Raw genomic sequence first — 19,205 nt, 5'->3', positions numbered from 1 at the left:
GGCGGTGCATGGCATTATGTGCGTAAGGTGAGCAGGTTATTCGTGAAGATTAGGAGGATAAGGAGGGGCGGTTTCTTTGAATTCTGTGCCTGCCTTGGGGTGGGAAATTGATGAGGGAATTGGTGGGACTACGCCACCGGGCTCTAGGGTCATTGGCCCTTCACGTGGCTGAGTTTTGAGAGTTTCGAGAGTAATAGTAGTTGTATTTCTTCTACGACATGTCGTAGGAGTACGGTGGTGGGGGAGGAGATGAGTACGATGAATAATATGCAGCAGCGGCGGCCGGTGAGGGTGATGGGGTCGTGCGTGACGGTGGACTGCGTGACGGACACGTGGGTGGGCGGAAATGGACTAGGGCGTACGGACGTGGAGAGGAGGATGAACCTGGAGAGGGACACGTGTCCGGGGTTTGTATCGGACGGTACAGGGAGGGCGGTGTGGACGAATGGGGCCTACAGGAGCATGGTGGGGGAGCAGGAGGAAAGGGAGACGATGGTGTGGCTTGTGACGAAGGAGAGGGCGGCGAAGGCGGTGGGTGTGATGAGTAATTACGACACGGCGGCATTCTCGTGCAGGGTGAGGGTGCAGTACAGCGGGTGCGGTGGGTCGTCGGCAAGGGATTGGAGCTCGTTGACACTGCCGTGTGACGTGTGGAGGATGGAGAGTGGCGGGTTCGCGTGGAGGCTGGACGTGAAGGCTGCTCTTTGCTTGGGTCGGTAAACCGACATGGTAAAAAGCCTAGCTAGAGATGACAAATAACTGATGAGGAGTTGCTTTGCGTTTTATTAGCAGTAAGCTTAAATTAATGACCGTAATTAACAAGTGTGAATTATTTTTCCTTATCGCAGTTGCTTTGCGTTTAATTTCCTTACATAGCTAGCTCCCTGTGATCTGGTGAAAAGCAAAATTTGAATATGTTCAAATGTCATGTACTTTTACTTTGGGTGCAGTCAAGAACATTTTTTTCTTTCAATGGTTCACATGTGATGTGATATTCACCACTGTTTATGCACAGAGCACAAACTGTACTGTACTCATCTCCGTTTCTTTGTCCCCTGGTTCTATTTTTTTCTCTCATATCAGGGAGAAAAAAGAATAGCAGTGAAACGACGACAGGGAAGCATTTTTCAAAGGTAAGGGCATCTGACGAGGGAGATGGTGTGTGTCATGTCATGTGGTGTTATATGTTTGCTTTTTGTTGTGGTTGGAGAGAGAGAGAGAGAGAGAGAGACAACACTGGGCTTGTGGCTGGATGGGGGGACAGGTGGAGGGGGTCAGTTGGATATGTATGCGTTTAATTTGAATGGTTTTGAGCTTATCATCTGCTGCTGTTGGGATGGGATGAAAGTCGATCTGTTCATCCTCTTTTCTCTCACTTTATTGCACCACGTAACCCTATCGGCATCATTCTCTCTGCATGCAGGCCACACCAGTAGGCGTGTCGTGTTTCGCATACTACAGTCATTGGTCCTTTCCAATGGTACACGATTCCTATAGCTGTCTATGTATATCTATGGGCGACCCACCCAATTTTCGGACAGGGAGTCTACTATTCCTTCGTACTTCTAGTACTTGTTGAAATAAAATATTTATGTTGCTCATTTTAAAAAATTCAACTTAAAAACAATTCAGAGGGCTCATTTTTTAAATTATAAAAAGTGAGGCTTCAAACTAGTTCTACTTCCCCTCTTTTCTTTCTCCTCTTTTCGTTCCGGAAAATTAGCAACGTTCTCTTTAACGCTCTTTTTTAAATTTTTTTCTTCTTTTATAATATGTGTAGTTTTTTTATACTTAAAATAATATTATTAATACATCAAATAATCTACCTTTCCTTTTTTTATTTACCCTTATTTGATGTATTGACTTTAATGTTTACTTTCAATTCATTCAATTATTTGTTAACAACTTTTTCTCTCTTCGAATAATCACAGACTTGTAGCCCCAAATCCAACCCTCCCTCTCATCATTTTGAGAGAGCCAGACCTTCACACCCGAAACGTCACATCTCCAACAACAACAAAAAATTAAAATCCATCAAAATCATTTTGTCTATTTCTCGGATGAGATTCTTAAATTTGGGCTGGGTTTTGGTTGTTTGTGCTTGGTGATGGTCCTCAAACCCAAATTTAGTATAACGACCAATGCTTGCCATGGCCTTGAGGGTGTTCTTTACTGTAGCCAAAACTTGCTGGGGTTTGGTTTCGTTTGAAGAGAGATTGGTGGAAGAGATAAAAAGAGAGAGAGAGAAGAGAGAGAGTATGGGCAGGTGGTGAGGAGAGGGTGGGTTGGGGATGGGTGGCGCTAAGGAGATGGCGAGGAAGATGGAGGTGCTGGGCTTTGGGGAAAAAGGTGGGGACGACTTGAGATAGGTTTTTTATTTTGATTTTTTAATGTTTAATAAATTAATACAATAATTTTTTTTACAAAGTATTAAGAAAGCTGTAAAAAAAATAATTAATAAATTAAAGAATTGATGAAGTCAATACATCAAATAAGGGTAAATATGAAAAACTAAAGTTAGGTTGTTTGATGTATTAATGACATTGTTTTAAGTGTAAAGAAAATAACATATGTTATGATGAAAATGAAGAATATCCAAAAAAAGAAGATTAGAGAGAAGATTACTTGCATTCTCCGGTCTCTACGTCTCATTCATCTCTTCTCTCTCTCTCTCTATGGTCCACCACCGATTGGGACACATCACTAATTGAAATAAGGTGTTTCTGAAATGCCCATATGAAATAAACTGCTTGCCTGTTCCTTAGAAAGAGATACTCCTCTTTCCTAACGAATCACGATTGGGAGATGCTCCTTATTTCATGCAAATAATTGTTTGACACCTGTGCAAAAATAATTCATAAAAAAAAAAAAAAACTTATACATGTTATCTTGCCATTGACAGGAATATAGGAGTTTTTACTTACAAAAGAAGGAGATAAGTATTTTCTATATGAAAAAAGGGAACCCATTGCCCTACTATTTTCAATTATAAAAGCGCAATGTGATGATGAAGATCATAGGGTGAAGGATGGGTATCACTGTCATAAAGGGAATGGGTTTTTGAAACTTATTTTAGATCTTTAAAATAGTTTTGGAAATACTAAACAAGTTTTTAGATCTTAAAAGAAATATTTGTAAACTCGTATTTTTAAAAGATCATGGTTTTTTAGTCCTTTTTTTAAAAAAGTAAGATACCAAACGGATTCTAATGTTTGTGTCCAAGATTACCACTCCACCCAACGGGTGTTTTTTTTCTTCAATTTCATAAGATATATATTATATATGGCCAAAAAAAATGAAAGATATATTATATATACATATGTGAGTTTGCCACTTATGCTTAACGAGTACTTATTCGAATTTTATAATTTATGTTGTAAAAATGTTCATTATTTATACTTTCCATTTTTATTTTTCATTTTTGTCTGAAGAAAAATAATTCAAAGAAAAAAAAAAGACAGGAGAAAGCTGAACCATTAAGTGATTGTTCAATTCCAATGTAAGTTACAACCACTGGACGATTTCATTACAGAAGACATACATATCATGATGGAAAATAAGTTTACAGAGAAGTACAGTTGGATTGCATGAAACCACCATGAATACATTGGATCATATATGAACCAATGATTCTCCATGACTGAATTACAGGGTCCACATGATCCATTGATCATCCATTGACTGATAACTGATGATCAAAAGTCCAGTTATTGTAGAGAGAGAGAGAGAGAGAGAGAGAGAGAGAGAGAGAGAGTACATTATTATTGATTTGGCAAAGACTGCTAGAGGAGCTGATCCTTAAACTAAACATTGAAAAACCAGGTAATTAATTAAGATAATCTGATTTTAGAGCCTGGATGACCCCCTTGGATGATGCATGACAATGTGATTATAAGCATCTTGGGTGAGAAAATCATCAAGTGTTTGAGCAGTGCATTGCCTGGTGAAGAGCTTGCAAGCTTCCTTATACATTCCCTTCTTGAACTTCTCTTTCCCAACCTCTCTCTCGATCCTCTGCATTTCTTCCTCCACCACTCGCCCAAACAGCTCCTTCCCAACTCTCACTCCAAGCCCATCTCCATCCAGCTCCACTCCATACTTGATCCACTGCCAGTTCTGCACCCTGCTTATCTCAGCTGTTGCAGCATCTTCCATGAGGTTGTAGAGAGGCACTGAGCCTGTCCCAGTCAGCCATGCTGCCAAGTACTGGATCCCGACTCGGGTGTTCAGGCGGAGGCCTTCCAGCGTTCGAACACCTCGGGGCCTCTCCAAGAGGTCTTCTTCAGTAATGCTTGATGCATCTTCTCTCCTCATGGATTGGATTTGGTTAGGGGTGTTGCTGCCCATGTTGTTGGTGAAGACTTCCATGCAGGCTGGGATTAGCCCTGGATGAGCTGCCCATGTCCCATCATGTCCTGCTTTCACCTCTCTTAACTTGTCCTTCCTCACTAAATCCAGTGCTGCTTCATTTGCAGCAGGGTCATCTCTGATTGGAATTTGAGCTGCCTGCTCGATCACAAATTACCAACAACAATTAATGAATTTGGTTTTTTATCATTTCTAATTAATTTTCATAAATTCATATGAATCTGCAAGTCATTGTGCGACTGTTATCACTTAATTAGCTAACCAAGAATGTAGTTCCCATATGCATGTATCAAATGCACAAAGCTTGTCCACAAAAAATACATGCACAAAGCTTGTCTATGGCTGCAGACTCATGCTATATATGTGACAGAAATGCTTACCATCCCCCCCATGGCGTGCACGCCCCGCCTATGGCATGTCCTGATGAGGAGATCAGAGTAATTCCTCATGAAATGCTGAGTCATGCCCACCAGAAACCGGTCTGGTAACAGTCGGTCAGGGTGACCCTGGAAGGTTTTGATATAGCTGAAAATGTAATCCCATCTTCCACAGTTCAGCCCAACAGAGTGATCCCTTAGCTCATGCAGAATTTCGTCCATTTGAAACACAGCTGGAAGTGTTTCAATCAGAACAGTTGCCCTGATGCTTCCTCTCTCTATCCCTGCCTTCTTCTCTGCCCTCTCAAACACACAGTTCCATATTTTTGCTTCCCTGCCAAAATCGTGACAGAAGCAGCACCGAAAAATAAGTCTAATTTTCATGCATCTTCCAAATTAGACAGATAAGCAGAGAGATAAATTTTCTAGGGATAAGTCATTGGTTACCTTGAATTCTCCATTTTAGGGAGATAGAAGAAAGGGCCAAACCCTGCACCTTGGGTTTGGCGGAAGGCTGCATAGTTGTGCAAGAAATAAAGGCCAAAGTCCACAAGGCAACCAGTTGCAGGCTCTCCATCAATTAAAATGTGAGCCTCAAGCAAGTGCCATCCTCTTGGGCGCACAAAAAGCTTGGTTGTGTTTTTGTCATTCAGCTTGTAAACTCTGTTTCTGGCCTTGTCATGAAAGGTTATGCTCCCATCAACAGCATCCTTCAGATTCACTTGGCCTCTCATTAGGTTCTCCCAAGTTGGAGACAGTGCATCTTCAAAGTCAGCCTACATAGACAAGAACCATTTTGATTTGTGCCTATAAAATTATTTGTACAACATTTATTGGTGGCATGTCACATTAAAGATGAGATTCATAAAATTGGGCCCGTATCTAATAGAGAGGTGATCTATATTATAATTTAGAATTTAGATGAATGAAGCTACGTGGTAGTACGGCGATGACACTCAAAAATCTCTCTCATGACTCTAGGGTGACAGAAGATTGCAAGACGTGCTAGCAAAAAAGATAAATAAAAATTGATTAATAATACTGACCATGAAAACTTTGGCTCCAGAATTGAGAGCGTTGATGATCATCTTCCTCTCCACAGGTCCTGTAATCTCCACCCTCCGATCAGCCACAGCTGGTGGGACAGGTGCACAAACCCAATTTGTTTCCCTAATGAACTTGGTAGCTGGATCAAACCCTGGCACAGCCCCCTCATTGTACCTCCTCTTAGCTTCCTTCCTACACTCCAATGCATACTTAATCCGGTTCCTAAACTCCCTCTGCAACTCCGCCACAAATGCCAAAGCCTCCTTGGTTAGAATCTTGGCAAATTCTTCATCGAACCATCCCCGGATTTCGACCCCTTCAGGAACATCATAGCCTGCAGCACCACCACCACTTTTACTGGTGGCTGGTGCAGTGTACCCATATGTGCCAACTCCCATCATTTTCGTGTCTTTTTCCTTCTTCTCCTTTGGCTATAACAAAACTAAATGCTATGCTTGTAAGAGGAGGTGTGGTGATAGATATGTTATATAGAGGCGTGACCAAAAAGATAGGTTTGTAGAGCATTATCGTTTTGGGCTTGATCCTGATGTAGGCGGTGCATGGCATTATGTGCGTAAGGTGAGCAGGTTATTCGTGAAGATTAGGAGGGATAAGGAGGGGCGGTTTCTTTGAATTCTGTGCCTGCCTTGGGGTGGGAAATTGATGAGAGAATTGGTGGGACTATGCCACCGGGCTCTAGGGTCATTGGGATGGTGGCCCTCACGTGCTGTCACATTTTTGGAGAACCATGACACTGGATCAACACAGGTCTCTCTCTCTCTCTCTCTCTCTCTCTCTCTCTCTCTCTCTCTCTCTCTCTTGCATTTACACACAAGCACTGAACGCAAATACCACTACTGAGGCACAAGGAACTGGTTACTGATTTTTGAAACCTTATATTGAGCCTAGACAGTCAGGCTTTAGCTGCTAGATTCCATCAGTTGAATCTTTGTTAAACAGCTTTTATCTAAGTTAAGACTTGATTTATAAACTTTCTAACTTTCTTTTAATTTCAGGGTCACTGGCCATTCCCACGAGATAAGCTTACACAGGGATATGCATACATTTTGACTCATCCTGGAACTGTGAGTTCTCTCAATCACCTGATTGCCACTATGAATTATTTTATGAACAGCTGCTATTTAACTTTGCAATCTTTATTTTCTTATCTCTACTGCAGCCTGTCATTTTCTATGACCATTTATATGACTTTGGTTTTCATGACATCCTAACTGAGCTAATTGAGGCTCGGAGAAGGGCCAGAATCCATTGTCGGAGCGCTGTAAAGATATACCATGCAAATAATGAAGGTTATGTTGCACAGATAGGTGATACACTAGTAATGAAACTTGGCCATTTTGATTGGAACCCCTCAAAGGAAAACCATTTGGAGGGGAGCTGGCAGACTTTTGTTATGGGCTCTTTGGAGGAGTTAGCAATTTATGTTATGGGCTCTTTGTTCGTGTTGGTTCAATTTCCTTATTTAATTTGTTAATGTGTGGGTTATTCGTGGTTGGCAGCAGACTGACTCGTTAATTATTTGTGTTAGTAAAACTCGACATATTCGTATTTATGTCCAGCAAGCAATGATAAAGCAGAACACAGTATATATCAAGCAACCAAGTCAAAATCGAATCGTATTAATTCTTCATAGTTATTTTATAGTGAGAGCCTTATATATGATCCTTAAATGAGGGTTTACTTCTTAATCGTTGAATCAAGCTAACCAATTTGATCGAACGACTAATCAATTTGATCTAATGATTAAGAGATCCTCTCGCTATAGAATTCTTGTAATTCATCAACACGATCTGTTCTTTTCGGGAATGAGTACAAATTGGCCCAAAGGGCCAAAGGCTTATGGTTTCTACAGAGTTTCATGAGTTTTGTTAAATAAAAAGGCCCAAAGGGCCTAAATTTGTATCCGTAAGATGGGCAGGCTCAATGGACAAAAACCATGTGAAATAATTTGTAGGCCCAGAAACATAAACACCACCAAAAAGGAAAATAAATATTTCCCATAACAAAAAGGAAAAGGGCACAAAAAATACAAGTACCGCGCGGTTTCCAAACCGACGCCAAAGGATATAAATATATAAGCTAGCACGCAAAGTCAGAGGGCAGACTATCTAAACGCGTAAAAGCGAAGAACCTTGGAGGCTGATCGGTGTTGTTGGCCCTCTCATTGCCGTTGCGCTTTCGTTTCTCTCTGTTAGCGATCTCTTGCCGGTAAGGCCTTCCGATACCTGTGAATTTCTCAAGGGTCTCACAGAAATCGAGGTCTAGGGTATTTGCTCACGGTCTTCGTTTGTAATTCGCCGATTTGCCTATCTGTTTGTGATTTTGTAGTTGAATATTTTGTGCTCTGTGTTCTGTGTTTCTGTGCTGATTGATCTTGGGTTTGCTCGGAAAAAAAAGATTCAATTTGTTATTTTGGGTTTGGATTGGCTAGGGTTTGAACAAACTAAATTATTGACTTTTGGGGGTTTAGGGTTTTGAAAATTGATTGGGGGTTTTCTGTTTTGATTTTGATTGTTGAGTCTGATCACTGATTTAGAAGAGATTGTTAATCATATGGCGACAGGGCGAGTCGATGTTTTGAGGAGAAGGGATTCTTATAATTATTCCAAAAGAGAATTTGAATCTTATACGAATGGGGTTTGTCGAGGTGATGGCGTCAAACATAAGAATGGATTCCATTTACCTTCCAATGTGCGCAATTCAGGAGGGTCTGAACGCTCGTCAAATTCCTCAGAACCGTGTTTTAAGAATAGCAAAACCCGAAAGAGTGAATGTTTGGTTCAATTGCCTCCTGAGAAGAAGAGGAAGTTTTCTCCTATTATATGGGACAGAGAAGAGAAGCAAGTGAGAGTCTCATCAAAGAATAGGGTTATTCCAGTTATTCCTCCGTCCCCTGCTGATCCAACCTCAGTTCAGAACGTTCTTTTTGATGGGGTTGTTTCAAAGTCTCCAGCTACGGTGGTTAAGTCTCAGGACATGGATGTCTCTGAACCCTCCGTGGCAGATTGTTTGGAGGGTAGTTGTAAATCGGAGGCTCCTGCTGATTTGTCTACACATCTGCATTCTGAGCAGTCCGGGCAAGATGAGCAGGCTAAAAAAAACATGGTCCATCCACCCAACATCTCTTTGTCAAGATGGGCATCTGATAGTGATTCTCCAAGGGCTCCAAGGGATATTGCTGATGACCCGTGCAGTTCTCCTGAAAGCGGGGAGATCCAAAGAGAAGGCTCGGGGGGGAGCTGGACCAGAGTTTCTAGCTCTGACGAAGAAAGCAGCTTTGAGACGGCTGGAGAAAAATATTATGGAGAAGAGTTATGTGACGAAAACATGAATATTGATAAACATGATGGGAATGCTGGCGTTGGCATTAATCAGTTGTACTCTGATTCAGAGTCTGATTCAGAGGATGATGTTGATCTTCCTAAGATTGAAGAGCCTGCGGTGCCTATGCAAGGAAGTATAAACATGCTTCAGGGTTGCAGAAGTGTGTTTGAGTATGAAAAACTCAACAAAATAAATGAAGGCACTTATGGTGTTGTCTATAGAGCCAGAGATAAAAAGAGTGGAGAAATTGTAGCATTAAAGAAGGTGAAGATGGATGTTGATAAGGGATGTGATGGTTTCCCAATGTCAGCGTTGAGAGAAATCAACATTCTTTTGTCTTTTAATCACCCTTCGGTTGTAGGTGTTAAGGAAGTTGTTATGGACGACTTTGATGGTGTTTATATGGTCATGGAGTATATGGAATATGACCTCAAGGGGCTAATGGATTCTATGAAACAGCCATTTGGTATAGGTGAAGTAAAGTACTTGATTCTACAGCTTTTGAACGGTGTAGAGTATCTTCATGACAATTGGGTCCTTCACAGAGATCTGAAATCATCAAATCTCCTTGTGAACAAGGAGGGTGAGTTGAAAATATGTGATTTGGGGTTGTCACGCCAGTATGGAAGTCCACTGAAGCCATATACTCCTTTGGTTGTCACTCTGTGGTACAGGTGAGCTTCATTCTACTCAGTATTGACAATTTATTATATTTTTTCTGTTAGTATCTTTAGACTAGAACTACACATTAATTGGGCAACTTGAAGTGATTGTGTATTGTTCTACTGTGCAGGGCACCTGAAATTCTATTAGGTACAAAACAGTACTCTACAGCAATTGATATGTGGTCGGTTGGTTGCATAATGGCTGAATTGTTGGCAAAAGACGCATTGTTCAAAGGGAAAACTGAAGTTGATCAGATTGATAAGGTTTGTTTTGTTCCATGTTACTTAAGCTATTTTATTTCTAATTTTTCCTTGATCGTTTCATGATGTGTTTCACTAAAATGTTTGCAGATCTTCAGAATGCTTGGTACACCAGATGAGAAAAGTGGATTATCCAAATTGCCAGGCTTCAAAGTTAATTCTGTCAAACAACAGTAAGTTTCTTTCTTCTATTTTAATTTTAATGAGTTTATTCTTACCTGCAGATCATTTTATTACTCGTTTTCACCGTTCAGCTATCATTCTAATAGTTCTGAATCTTTTCAGGTGCTACAATCATCTGCGCAAGAAATTTCCTGCAGCATCTTTCACTGGATCATCCCCAGTGCTCTCTGAATCGGGGTTTGATCTGTTGAAGCGGCTCTTATCATATAACCCTGCGGAGCGAATAACAGCAAAGGATGCTCTCAACCATAACTGGTTTTGTGAGTCCCCTGAACCGAGATATGATTTCAAGCCAATTACTCCTGATCTGCATTCAAGACCGGTACCTAAGCAGCAGGCAGCGTGAGAAAAATTTAAGCAATAATCTCAGCCTTTTTTTGGCAGTTCTTCAAATTTTGCTAACCTGACCATTAGGCAGCTGCAAAGCACAACATGTGACTGTAGGGCCCTTTAGGATTGCTACAGCAAAGGAGTTGCCTGGAGAGTCGGTGGCAGTAATGGTTTGTCCTTTTAAGAGCAGCATAGTGGTGCAGTCTTTGTACATAATTGAATCATATTGTTTCTATTCAAATTTCTTCATTATTTTTATGTAAAACCTTTTGTTTTCTCTTTATTCATGCTTATACTTTTATTTGCAAGAGATTCTGGGCCTTAAAAGAATGGGAGGGTGTTATTGGCATTTCGCACTTGAAGGACAGGAATTTTCCCAAACGTAAGTTATTTTACTGCACACAATGGCTTTTGAGGTGTATCCAGTCTTTTACATGTATTGCTGGTTGCTTGTATTGTGGTGTATCCAATTTTCCATGTTTTCTTAGATCATGATGCTCTGCCTCCAATGCTTCGCTTATGGTTATCCTATGTTAGGCCATTGTCTGTTCATACTCCATTCAGCAAATATATAATTAAAATGCTGGATTTTTTTTCTCCTTTATCTTCAAGTTCAGAGTAAAAGAATTACTTTAGTTGATTAGCAAAATGTAAGTACATGAATAAAAGAATACAATTTCAGAATATGCAATGACTGCTGCTAGGAGGTTTCATTCTTGCATCGATGGAATTCTCCCAATTAGATGTTGTTCCATGTTTGTATTCCTTCTCATGTGTATACGTGTGCACAGTAAGTTGATAGTGCAGGTCAGTTTCATTGTCTAAGTAGTGTTGCTTGCCAGGACAATGTGGTTGTAAACTTATATTATGCTTCTGTGTCGTGTTGTAAATTTTGTGTTTCTTACTCTGCGTTTCCTTCATTTGGTTAATTTTTACTTTTGACTTGGATCTTCCCATGTGCATTCTTCGGTTAGGAATTAGCTTGCTATTACAAATGGAGAGTTTTGCTTGCCTGCAGCTAGACCGATTGGCTGGTAAGGTTGTTGGTTTTTATTTATTTTGTGCTGATGTGTGAATCTAATGGCTGCTATTATATTTTTCGCCACGGGGAGTGAACATAGTTATCACTAGTTTTTGTATTGTACTTCAATCTAGTATGCTATATCAGTAGAAAATTATGATGATGAAGAGTAAGGGTTTGCCCTTTTGTCCAACCGCCCATGTATTTTGTGATCCTGCAACAAGGTGGCACTTTTAAATCAAAAAAATCTAGTTGTGAAATCATAATGGAAGTTGAAAATTGATGGGGGGAAAAAAAAGGTTCATGCCTTTCTTTTCTGAAACCACTCTAGGTTAAAGATGTACAGGTTGAATTGCTATAGTCGATGTCTGTTGACGTGTTTCAATTTTTATCTTGGCCACATAAGATCAATGTTAAAATTTGCAAGCCAGGGCCTCTTGATAGCCTGTACGAATTCGCAAAGTGATCAGCCATGAGGGAAATACCATCTAATGGTAAAAGATTGTAATGGCAAAGGTTTCTGTTCTTAAGTTGTCTTTTCCCCCCAATATCTTCAGAGCACTGGAGATCCAGTTTGATTTTGCATGCAATTTTTTTTTATTTAACTAAACTTTTATCCTGCAAATTCTTTTGGATTACAGATAAGTTGCGAAAATCTGAGCGTGGCAGTGTGCTTTATTTGTATTTCATACCTAAAAGTAGTTGTAACTTCCAAGTTTGCAACATCTGTATTTCATATTGAGTAATAATACTGAAGCAGCAGTAAATTTTCCTGTGCTACTACATCGTCCTTCGACATCTCATTATACCACCCATTTCTTTGCGGATTCTAGCGGTGCAGATGTTTCCGACTGAATTTAGATGATCTTTGGGGTATATTTTAACTAGTTGTCTTATATTTTGTGCTGTCTCATTACTTTTTTTGGGGTCTGTTTAAGTCTTCTTCGACAAAGGTTTGGGGCTGAATGGCATTGGTAAATTTTTGAATAGATATCAAAACGGTTTGTGCATAAAGTATAGGGATCAAAGAAAAATGTGCAGCTATCAAGTGACCAAGCCTCTGTGAAAAGAAAAAAACAATAAAATAGTCTAATCAATATCTCAGGTTTGTTCATCAGAAAAGTAATCTCACATTACCCCAAAAAAGAAACTAGTCCGACATGGCGCCATAACACAATGTACAATATGGCTTTGAATATCTGTTCGTCGATCGATTTAACCAAAGTAAATGAAGTCCTTGGTAAAATGTAAATGCTATAGCGCCCAGTGAAATTTCTGCCTCTGAAATACAGTAGAAGTCTATTGCAGCCAGTCTGCCTCTTAAAAGGTAATAGTTTTCCCCAGCACAAAGAGAGCCAGTGAGAACTCAAGAAAGAAGATGGTGCCAATGAGCGCCCGATCCACCGTATAGCCGTAGATGGTAAGCCCGCCCGGGTTTGATTGTATGTATGTAACTGAAAGCAGGAAAAACTTGTTAAACTTGAAAGAAAAACACAAAAGCCAATATCAGCAATGCATCAAAGCATTCCATCAAGGTACAAGATTTCTGTTGATCTTGTGGACATACCAAAAGCTTGTCTTTTCTGATAGAGGGACTTGTCTGAAGCTATTTGTTTACTTGTCGGCACTGCCACATAATCAACTGACTCTAGATCGCTTTCTGAGTAGGTTATGGGTAATGAACCAGCAGAATAAGCAATCTCCAAGTTTCCCGTACTGTTGTCGAATCTCGATTGAGATGCATCGTTGGAGCCGCAGGTGACCACAGCATGCCATCTGCTAGTAACTGATGCAAGACCTTGAGCTCTGTGTGTAATCTTTGTAGCCCCATGCAGGCATATAATTAACCCAAGCAGCTCAACAATAGAGGCGACCTGCAATAGTGATAATCAAGTGATACTAAGTATATGGCTTGAGAAAGTTTGAACTGTAAATCCAAAGCCTATACCTCTGACAGTATTAGAAGACAAGAAAACAAGAAGAAAGGCATATATGTCAAGTGATTCAGTTGAGCACTTTATTCATCAAAACCAGTCACAACCACATTATGAGATCAAATTTCTGAGCTAAGTTGAATATGCTTGTATGGCCAAAAAAATAGTTTAATCTCTTTGCGATCCATGTGAAACATGAAGCATATTGTTCTGAACTTACTGCAAAATCGCCTCCGTTGATGAGATTGACGATTCTGTGATTTCCTGTGGTCTGCAGTAGAGCCACAAATTGGCTGCCTGTCACAACTAAAATTTGAAAAATAAGATAGATTCGGAATCTGTGGCTGATCTTGGATAGATACTGCGTTAGACGAGTGTGTTCTTCGATATACGTAGAAACATCCATGTCGCTTTCCAAAAGCTTCCCATAGTTCTCAAAGTGTATCACTTGCAAACTGCACACCAAGTTGAACAAAGCACTGCCTGATAGGAAAATTATAGTTGAAAACGTCCATGACACAAGCAAAGCAAGCAATGCAAGAACAGATTTCCACCATGAATCGTAGTGAACATAAATTACGCGAGTGACTTCACGAGCAGTCTTCAGAAGGAGGCAAGGCAATACGCACACTGCCAGCAAGCGGAAGAAGTTCTGAAGAAGTGGGATATACAAAATTATGATCTCACTGCTGTATTAGCTATAATACATAATGGAAAAAAGATGTTCCCAAAGTAGTTCATAGCAATTAGCACATCAAGCAAGATGGAAAATTTGTGCCGAACTTCAGAATCTTGAAGAAGGTTTGAGAGCTAAAACTTCAGCCAAGTGCAAGATACAGAGTGAGTCAAAGGGAGAAACTGACAGTAACTTGTAGTAAAAGTATTTGTTAATTTAAGTTTCAGGTTCTGTTTTCAACTAAAAACTGATTTTTACATCAACTCAACTAGCCAATACATACAATTACTACAACCAGCTATGTGCATCAAATTTAATTTTATCCCCCAATAGTAGAATTACTCAGGTTCACAAGCATAAAATGAAAGGAAAAAAATTAAATAAGGGAGCTATGGGCACTGCCAAACTCACATTGATCTTCTGTATATATTCCTCACGGTACTGAAGCTTATGACCATGATACCTATCCATGAACAAGAACCTCCGTATGCCATACTTTCTGAGGTTGTAAGAAATACAAACAAGAGAAATGGCAGCCACAAGAGACTCAGAAACCAGAATCTGAAGCTCAAAATTTTTGATCTGATACTTCTCACTTCTGGAACTATAAGAGATTTCAATGAGTACCACTGGAAGTGCAACAGCCACAAGAAGGAAAGCAAGCCATGAGAGGCTGAAGCTCAGAAAAGAGTACTGGCAAAACCCAAAGAGCCTGAGAAAGGTCTCCAAGCTGTGGAGAGAGTGATCAAGTTTGGCATCATCATCATCACTAGGGTGGGTTTGTGTTTGTGATGCATCTATCAATGGAGTTTGAGTTGTTTGTGAGTTTGGGTTGGCCATAAAGTGAAGGAAAAGTGAGTGAAAAACAAATTTGAATGGTTGGTCTGAGATTGGTTTTATTCAAATCAGTGTTTCCATGTGCGCCTTCATATGGGCGCTGATTCTATGAAGAACAGCGGAAAGAGAAAGGAAATCTGAAAAATGGGTTTTTCTGTTCTATAGTTTTGAGTTAAGCATATGAACAAGGTTTGGGGAATGTTGAGATTGCTTTCTGTAACTGCAAGTCACAATAGAAGTATGAAAAGCCAGACTGATGGGGCTTGGCTGTGCGTGAGTTTTTATGCAGAAAATTCTTGTACCACTTTATGGTATTTTAATGGAGATCTGATACTGGATTTGCTACTTTTGTCTATTAATTTTGTCAGCTAATCAGCATGGTTTTCAGATTATGCAGTCTACATACACATATGGGAACCTGCAAGGGTCAAGGAGTTTCACGAAATTCACATTCTCTCACCAACCCAAGGTTTATTTTACTAATATTTGATAGATTAGACTCTTTTTAGTCCAAAGGGAATTGGAAAATTGATAAGTGAACTAATTAAATAATAATACCAAACACCACAAAAATTCAGTGTGCTGCTTGGATTGCATCATCCGAAGACATAAAAGATGAATAATAAAAATACCTGACAGTCAAAGTTAGCCTTTGGAACAATTTAGATTACCAAAAAGTACAATCTTATATACAATTTGGTAATCAGTGGTTAATGCCATTTACATCATTCAGTGGTTTATTATGTAAATTTGCGTAGTTGACAAGTTGGACCGAAGCATCACCGACCTACCTAAGTTACCTAACGGTCTGGGACGTATCTGACATCAAGTCTTCATCCAATTTAGGAATGGATATGACCCAAACCGGAAAATGAGTACGTACAGACAGTGCATCAAGCACGAAAAGGATCTTTGAATTCTGATCAGAGACGTAACAACTGTGACTTCAAAGATTGCATTCATATACATGATATATTGGCGGATCATTCTGGTTTGAGATCAATTCAGCTCGTCAGGACTCTTTCAATAGGAGTGCTTACTGAAAGAACTGGCTCATGCATTGGCCTCTCATCCTCCTTCTGAAGTTCCAATATCTACCATTAAGTTAGACATCTGCATTGCCAGAATGTCAGGTCAGTTCTAAGTTCTCACTGTTGATCAACTCCTTCCAGGTCAGTTCTAGTTGTGTTTTCTGTAAAGTTCTTTAGAACATTTTAAGGGAGTGCTTAGTGGTGATTAGTTTTCTTCATCATAGCTTTTGATTTGTCGATAATTAAGGGTTGTAATAGTTTAGTTCTTTTAGGTTAGGTTCCAGGTTCTTAGATCTACTATAGTTTGACCGCAGCCATTGTTGGCTTGGCAGTTAGCTTTGAAGGATCGATAGATTTACCTTGGTGTGTTGGTCTTGGTAGGTTACTCTGTTTTATTGTTGGTGCAATGTGGCTATATTCTGTAAATAAAATATTTTAAAGTATAGCCGAGCGGCTATACTCTGCAAATAGATATCCGTATAGCCGACCGGCTATACTCTATAAATAGAATATTTCAAACGTATAGCCGAGCGGCTTGAAATAGAATATTTAAACGTAAAGCCGCGCGGCTATAAAAGTATAGCCGACCGGCTATACCCTTTAAATAGAATATTTTAAAAGTATAGCCGACCGGCTATACCCTTTAAATAGAATATTTTAAAAGTATAGCCGTTCGGCTATACTCTGTAAATAGAATATTTTAAAGCTATAGCCGCCCTGCTATACGCGAATTGTTTAAGAAATATTACCATATTCCAATTACATGTTTCTTCGGTTTTTATTTTTTCCTTTCTCTTGTTTGCAAAACGTTTGCTGGCACTTGTTAATCTATGCATTCCAGACTAGTTGTCTTGATCATCAATGGCAATTTCAACTCTCTCTCTCTCTCTCTCTATGTAATTTTAGGACAAAAATTTTGGGAAAGAAAAATTATATTTAGAAAGACAATATATGTACAGAGAAATCATATGTTTTTGGTTTTGGATCCATACATGAAGCAACAACTCTAGTGAAAAGAGACTCTAGGTGACCTGTCTCTTCAACTGGTGCGAAATGGAATCACAATCTGCATCGTTTGGAGTGCTCCCGTCGACGGATTCTAACACAACATCGCTACATTTTTCCTTGACAGGTATCACAGTTGAATCACATAACGAAACACACTGGATTCAATGTTAAAATTTTGCAAAAACCCTCTGTAGTAACGTTAACGAATTCAGATTAACATTTTAGAAGGGGGATCAGTGAGTAAACTCACAGCGTATTTGCATCTGCACAGAGACTTCATTGTCCCAAGCACGACTTCACCAGAGACGTTCAAAACATGGATTAGAATAAGGAAAGGAGTTTAAGATATATTCAGCAAGTAATGTATTATGTAGGAATACTTACAGATCAAATATGGCTTTAAATATTGTCCAAAGTCTTTGGATTGCATCTGCCACAGCTTCTGGAATTGATATTTAATAGCATGTTTAGCACATCTCAACAAAATAAAAAGAAATTGATCATACCTGTCTGAAGTAGTTGAGGATGTTGAAGTAGTCTTTTAGAAGCCTATCCATAACTACTATAAAGGACAATACTAAAATTCGAAATGATGTAGAAAAGAAATTTGGACAACATCATACCTTGGGCATTACTTCAGCTGCGACTGCTGAAACATAACTTGATATAGCCGGGATGCCTCTCGGCTAAATAGATTATTTTAAAAGTATAGCGGTGCGGTTAGACTCTATAAAATTTGGATATACAAAATTATGATCTCACTGCTGTATTAGCTATAATAAATAATGGAAACAAGTTGTTCCCAATAATCAATGAGTGTGAGACAACCACGGGAATAGATAGATAAACTTTCCTACCAAAGTAGTTAACACATCCACCAAGATGAAAAATTTGTGCTAAATGCAGAATCTTGAACAAGGTTTGATAATTGATACAGAATGAGTCAAAGCGAGAAACTGACAGTAACTTGTAGTAAAAGTATTTGTTAATTTAAATTTCAGGTTCTGTTTTCACCTAAAATTGGTATTTACATCAACTCAACAGTAGAATTACTCGAGTCAGGTAGAAACATAAAGCTCACAATCATAAAATGAAAAGGAAAGAAATTAAATAAGGGAGCTATGGGTATTGCCAAACTCACATTGATGTATTGTATATATTCATCACGGTACTGAAGCTTTTGACCGTGATACCTATCCACGAACAAGAATCTCCGCATGCCAAACAAGACAAATGCCAGCCACAGGAGAATGCAGTATAGCCGCGCGGCTATACTCTATAAATAGAATATTTTAAACAGTATAGCCGCTCGGCGATACCCTATAAATAGAATATTTAAAAATTATAGCCGCTTGGCTATACTCTGTGAATATAATATTTTAAGAGTATAGCCGCGCGGCTATACTATTTAAACAGAATATTTTAAAAGTATAGTCGAACGGCTATATGATTTAACCGGCTAGACTCTTTAAATAGAAAGCAGGCATGCCTCACACATCTTTCTTATATCAGACAGCTTGTTGTGGTTGTGGCAATAAGCCTAGTGACAGATTCTTTTAACTTCGTCATTTCCAGAAGGACAATGATAAGATGAGAAGGTTTTGGATAAAACAGCATTGCCAGAGCAAAACATTCATATGGCTCGCACTAAACCACCAACGACAAGGAAACATAACACTATTGATACAAATTCTTCCTCTTATCAAATAAGGCAATAGGAAGAGTTTTGAAGACCAAACAAGATGCTGCGGGCAAAAAGACTGGTATCACAGTTGAATCACATATCTGGAATTGATATTTACTCTCATGTTTAGCACATCTGAACAAAATAAAAAGAAATAAGAGGCATAACAACAAGATATTGATCATACGTACCTAAAGATGTACCCAAATCGATCAACGTGAACTGTTAAATCACAAGCAGGCTTGCTATTGAATGTGTCTGGACCTTGGCTGACAACTTCCTGGTTGTTGACGGCATTAATTCAGTATCATCACCCACAGAAGAATTTATATGTACAATACACTTTCTTCTGGAAATGAATTACACACCTGTAAAGGAGCAACGACGGGCAAGTACAAGGCCTCCAAAGCCCTCTTAGAATGGTCAGGTGGAAGTTCA

The 19,205-nt window shown here is 39.4% G+C and overlaps 4 protein-coding genes and 2 long non-coding RNA genes across 7 annotated transcripts; 3 read left to right on the top strand and 3 right to left on the bottom strand.

Moving 5' to 3' along the window:
- The first annotated feature begins 168 nt into the window (after positions 1 to 168).
- LOC117627998 lies at positions 169 to 973 on the top strand. The gene has a single exon (XM_034360334.1). It carries the CDS (start codon positions 250 to 252, stop codon positions 718 to 720), a length of 471 nt encoding a protein of 156 aa, XP_034216225.1. The 5' UTR covers positions 169 to 249; the 3' UTR covers positions 721 to 973.
- A 2,759-nt stretch (positions 974 to 3,732) lies between these two features.
- Positions 3,733 to 6,352, bottom strand: LOC117627533 (malate synthase, glyoxysomal). The gene is made up of 4 exons (XM_034359657.1): positions 5,792 to 6,352; positions 5,193 to 5,521; positions 4,749 to 5,079; positions 3,733 to 4,506 (listed from the first exon to the last, which is right to left on the bottom strand). Exons 1-4 carry the CDS (start codon positions 6,191 to 6,193, stop codon positions 3,847 to 3,849), a joined length of 1,722 nt encoding a protein of 573 aa, XP_034215548.1. The 5' UTR covers positions 6,194 to 6,352; the 3' UTR covers positions 3,733 to 3,846.
- Positions 6,353 to 6,497: 145 nt separating this feature from the next.
- LOC117626917 lies at positions 6,498 to 7,049 on the top strand. The gene is made up of 3 exons (XR_004585663.1): positions 6,498 to 6,560; positions 6,809 to 6,877; positions 6,973 to 7,049. It is a non-coding gene; the product is annotated as an uncharacterized LOC117626917 (long non-coding RNA).
- Positions 7,050 to 7,879: 830 nt separating this feature from the next.
- LOC117627077 (cyclin-dependent kinase G-2-like) lies at positions 7,880 to 11,164 on the top strand. The gene is made up of 4 exons (XM_034358982.1): positions 7,880 to 9,811; positions 9,931 to 10,066; positions 10,154 to 10,236; positions 10,349 to 11,164. The coding sequence occupies exons 1-4, from the start codon at positions 8,367 to 8,369 to the stop codon at positions 10,590 to 10,592; spliced, it is 1,908 nt and encodes a 635-aa protein (XP_034214873.1). The 5' UTR covers positions 7,880 to 8,366; the 3' UTR covers positions 10,593 to 11,164.
- A 1,496-nt stretch (positions 11,165 to 12,660) lies between these two features.
- On the bottom strand, positions 12,661 to 15,425 carry LOC117627078. The gene is made up of 4 exons (XM_034358983.1): positions 14,619 to 15,425; positions 13,752 to 14,183; positions 13,165 to 13,471; positions 12,661 to 13,051 (listed from the first exon to the last, which is right to left on the bottom strand). The coding sequence occupies exons 1-4, from the start codon at positions 15,045 to 15,047 to the stop codon at positions 12,918 to 12,920; spliced, it is 1,302 nt and encodes a 433-aa protein (XP_034214874.1). The 5' UTR covers positions 15,048 to 15,425; the 3' UTR covers positions 12,661 to 12,917.
- Positions 15,426 to 17,221: 1,796 nt separating this feature from the next.
- Positions 17,222 to 19,205, bottom strand: LOC117628604. 2 transcript variants are annotated; one of them, XR_004585986.1, is made up of 5 exons: positions 19,136 to 19,205; positions 18,959 to 19,047; positions 17,468 to 17,769; positions 17,334 to 17,377; positions 17,222 to 17,238 (listed from the first exon to the last, which is right to left on the bottom strand). It is a non-coding gene; the product is annotated as an uncharacterized LOC117628604 (long non-coding RNA). The 2 variants fall into 2 exon arrangements; XR_004585985.1 differs by lacking the exons at positions 18,959 to 19,047; positions 19,136 to 19,205 and having other exon boundaries at positions 17,468 to 18,303.

The sequence above is a fragment of the Prunus dulcis genome, chromosome 5, assembly GCF_902201215.1.
Source record: "Prunus dulcis chromosome 5, ALMONDv2, whole genome shotgun sequence".
Lineage (NCBI taxonomy): Eukaryota > Viridiplantae > Streptophyta > Magnoliopsida > Rosales > Rosaceae > Prunus > Prunus dulcis.
Note: the sequence above shows the minus strand (reverse complement) of the source record. Positions and strands in the feature narration are given on the sequence as shown.

Bases quoted from the DNA above. Each gene is read 5' to 3' on its own strand.
- LOC117627998 (XM_034360334.1), top strand. From the start codon at position 250: ATGAGTACGATGAATAATATGCAGCAGCGGCGGCCGGTGAGGGTGATG.
- LOC117627533 (XM_034359657.1), bottom strand. From the start codon at position 6,193: ATGATGGGAGTTGGCACATATGGGTACACTGCACCAGCCACCAGTAAA. The intron at 5,522-5,791 runs GTCAGTATTATT...TTGTCTATGTAG, and splicing joins CTGGAGCCAAAGTTTTCATG to GCTGACTTTGAAGATGCACT. The intron at 4,507-4,748 runs GTAAGCATTTCT...GTGATCGAGCAG, and splicing joins TGCACGCCATGGGGGGGATG to GCAGCTCAAATTCCAATCAG.
- LOC117627077 (XM_034358982.1), top strand. From the start codon at position 8,367: ATGGCGACAGGGCGAGTCGATGTTTTGAGGAGAAGGGATTCTTATAAT. The intron at 10,067-10,153 runs GTTTGTTTTGTT...AAATGTTTGCAG, and splicing joins AAGTTGATCAGATTGATAAG to ATCTTCAGAATGCTTGGTAC. The intron at 10,237-10,348 runs GTAAGTTTCTTT...GAATCTTTTCAG, and splicing joins GTTAATTCTGTCAAACAACA to GTGCTACAATCATCTGCGCA.
- LOC117627078 (XM_034358983.1), bottom strand. From the start codon at position 15,047: ATGGCCAACCCAAACTCACAAACAACTCAAACTCCATTGATAGATGCA. The intron at 14,184-14,618 runs GTGAGTTTGGCA...CCACTTCTTCAG, and splicing joins AATATATACAGAAGATCAAT to AACTTCTTCCGCTTGCTGGC. The intron at 13,052-13,164 runs GTATGTCCACAA...TCCTGCTTTCAG, and splicing joins TCAGAAAAGACAAGCTTTTG to TTACATACATACAATCAAAC.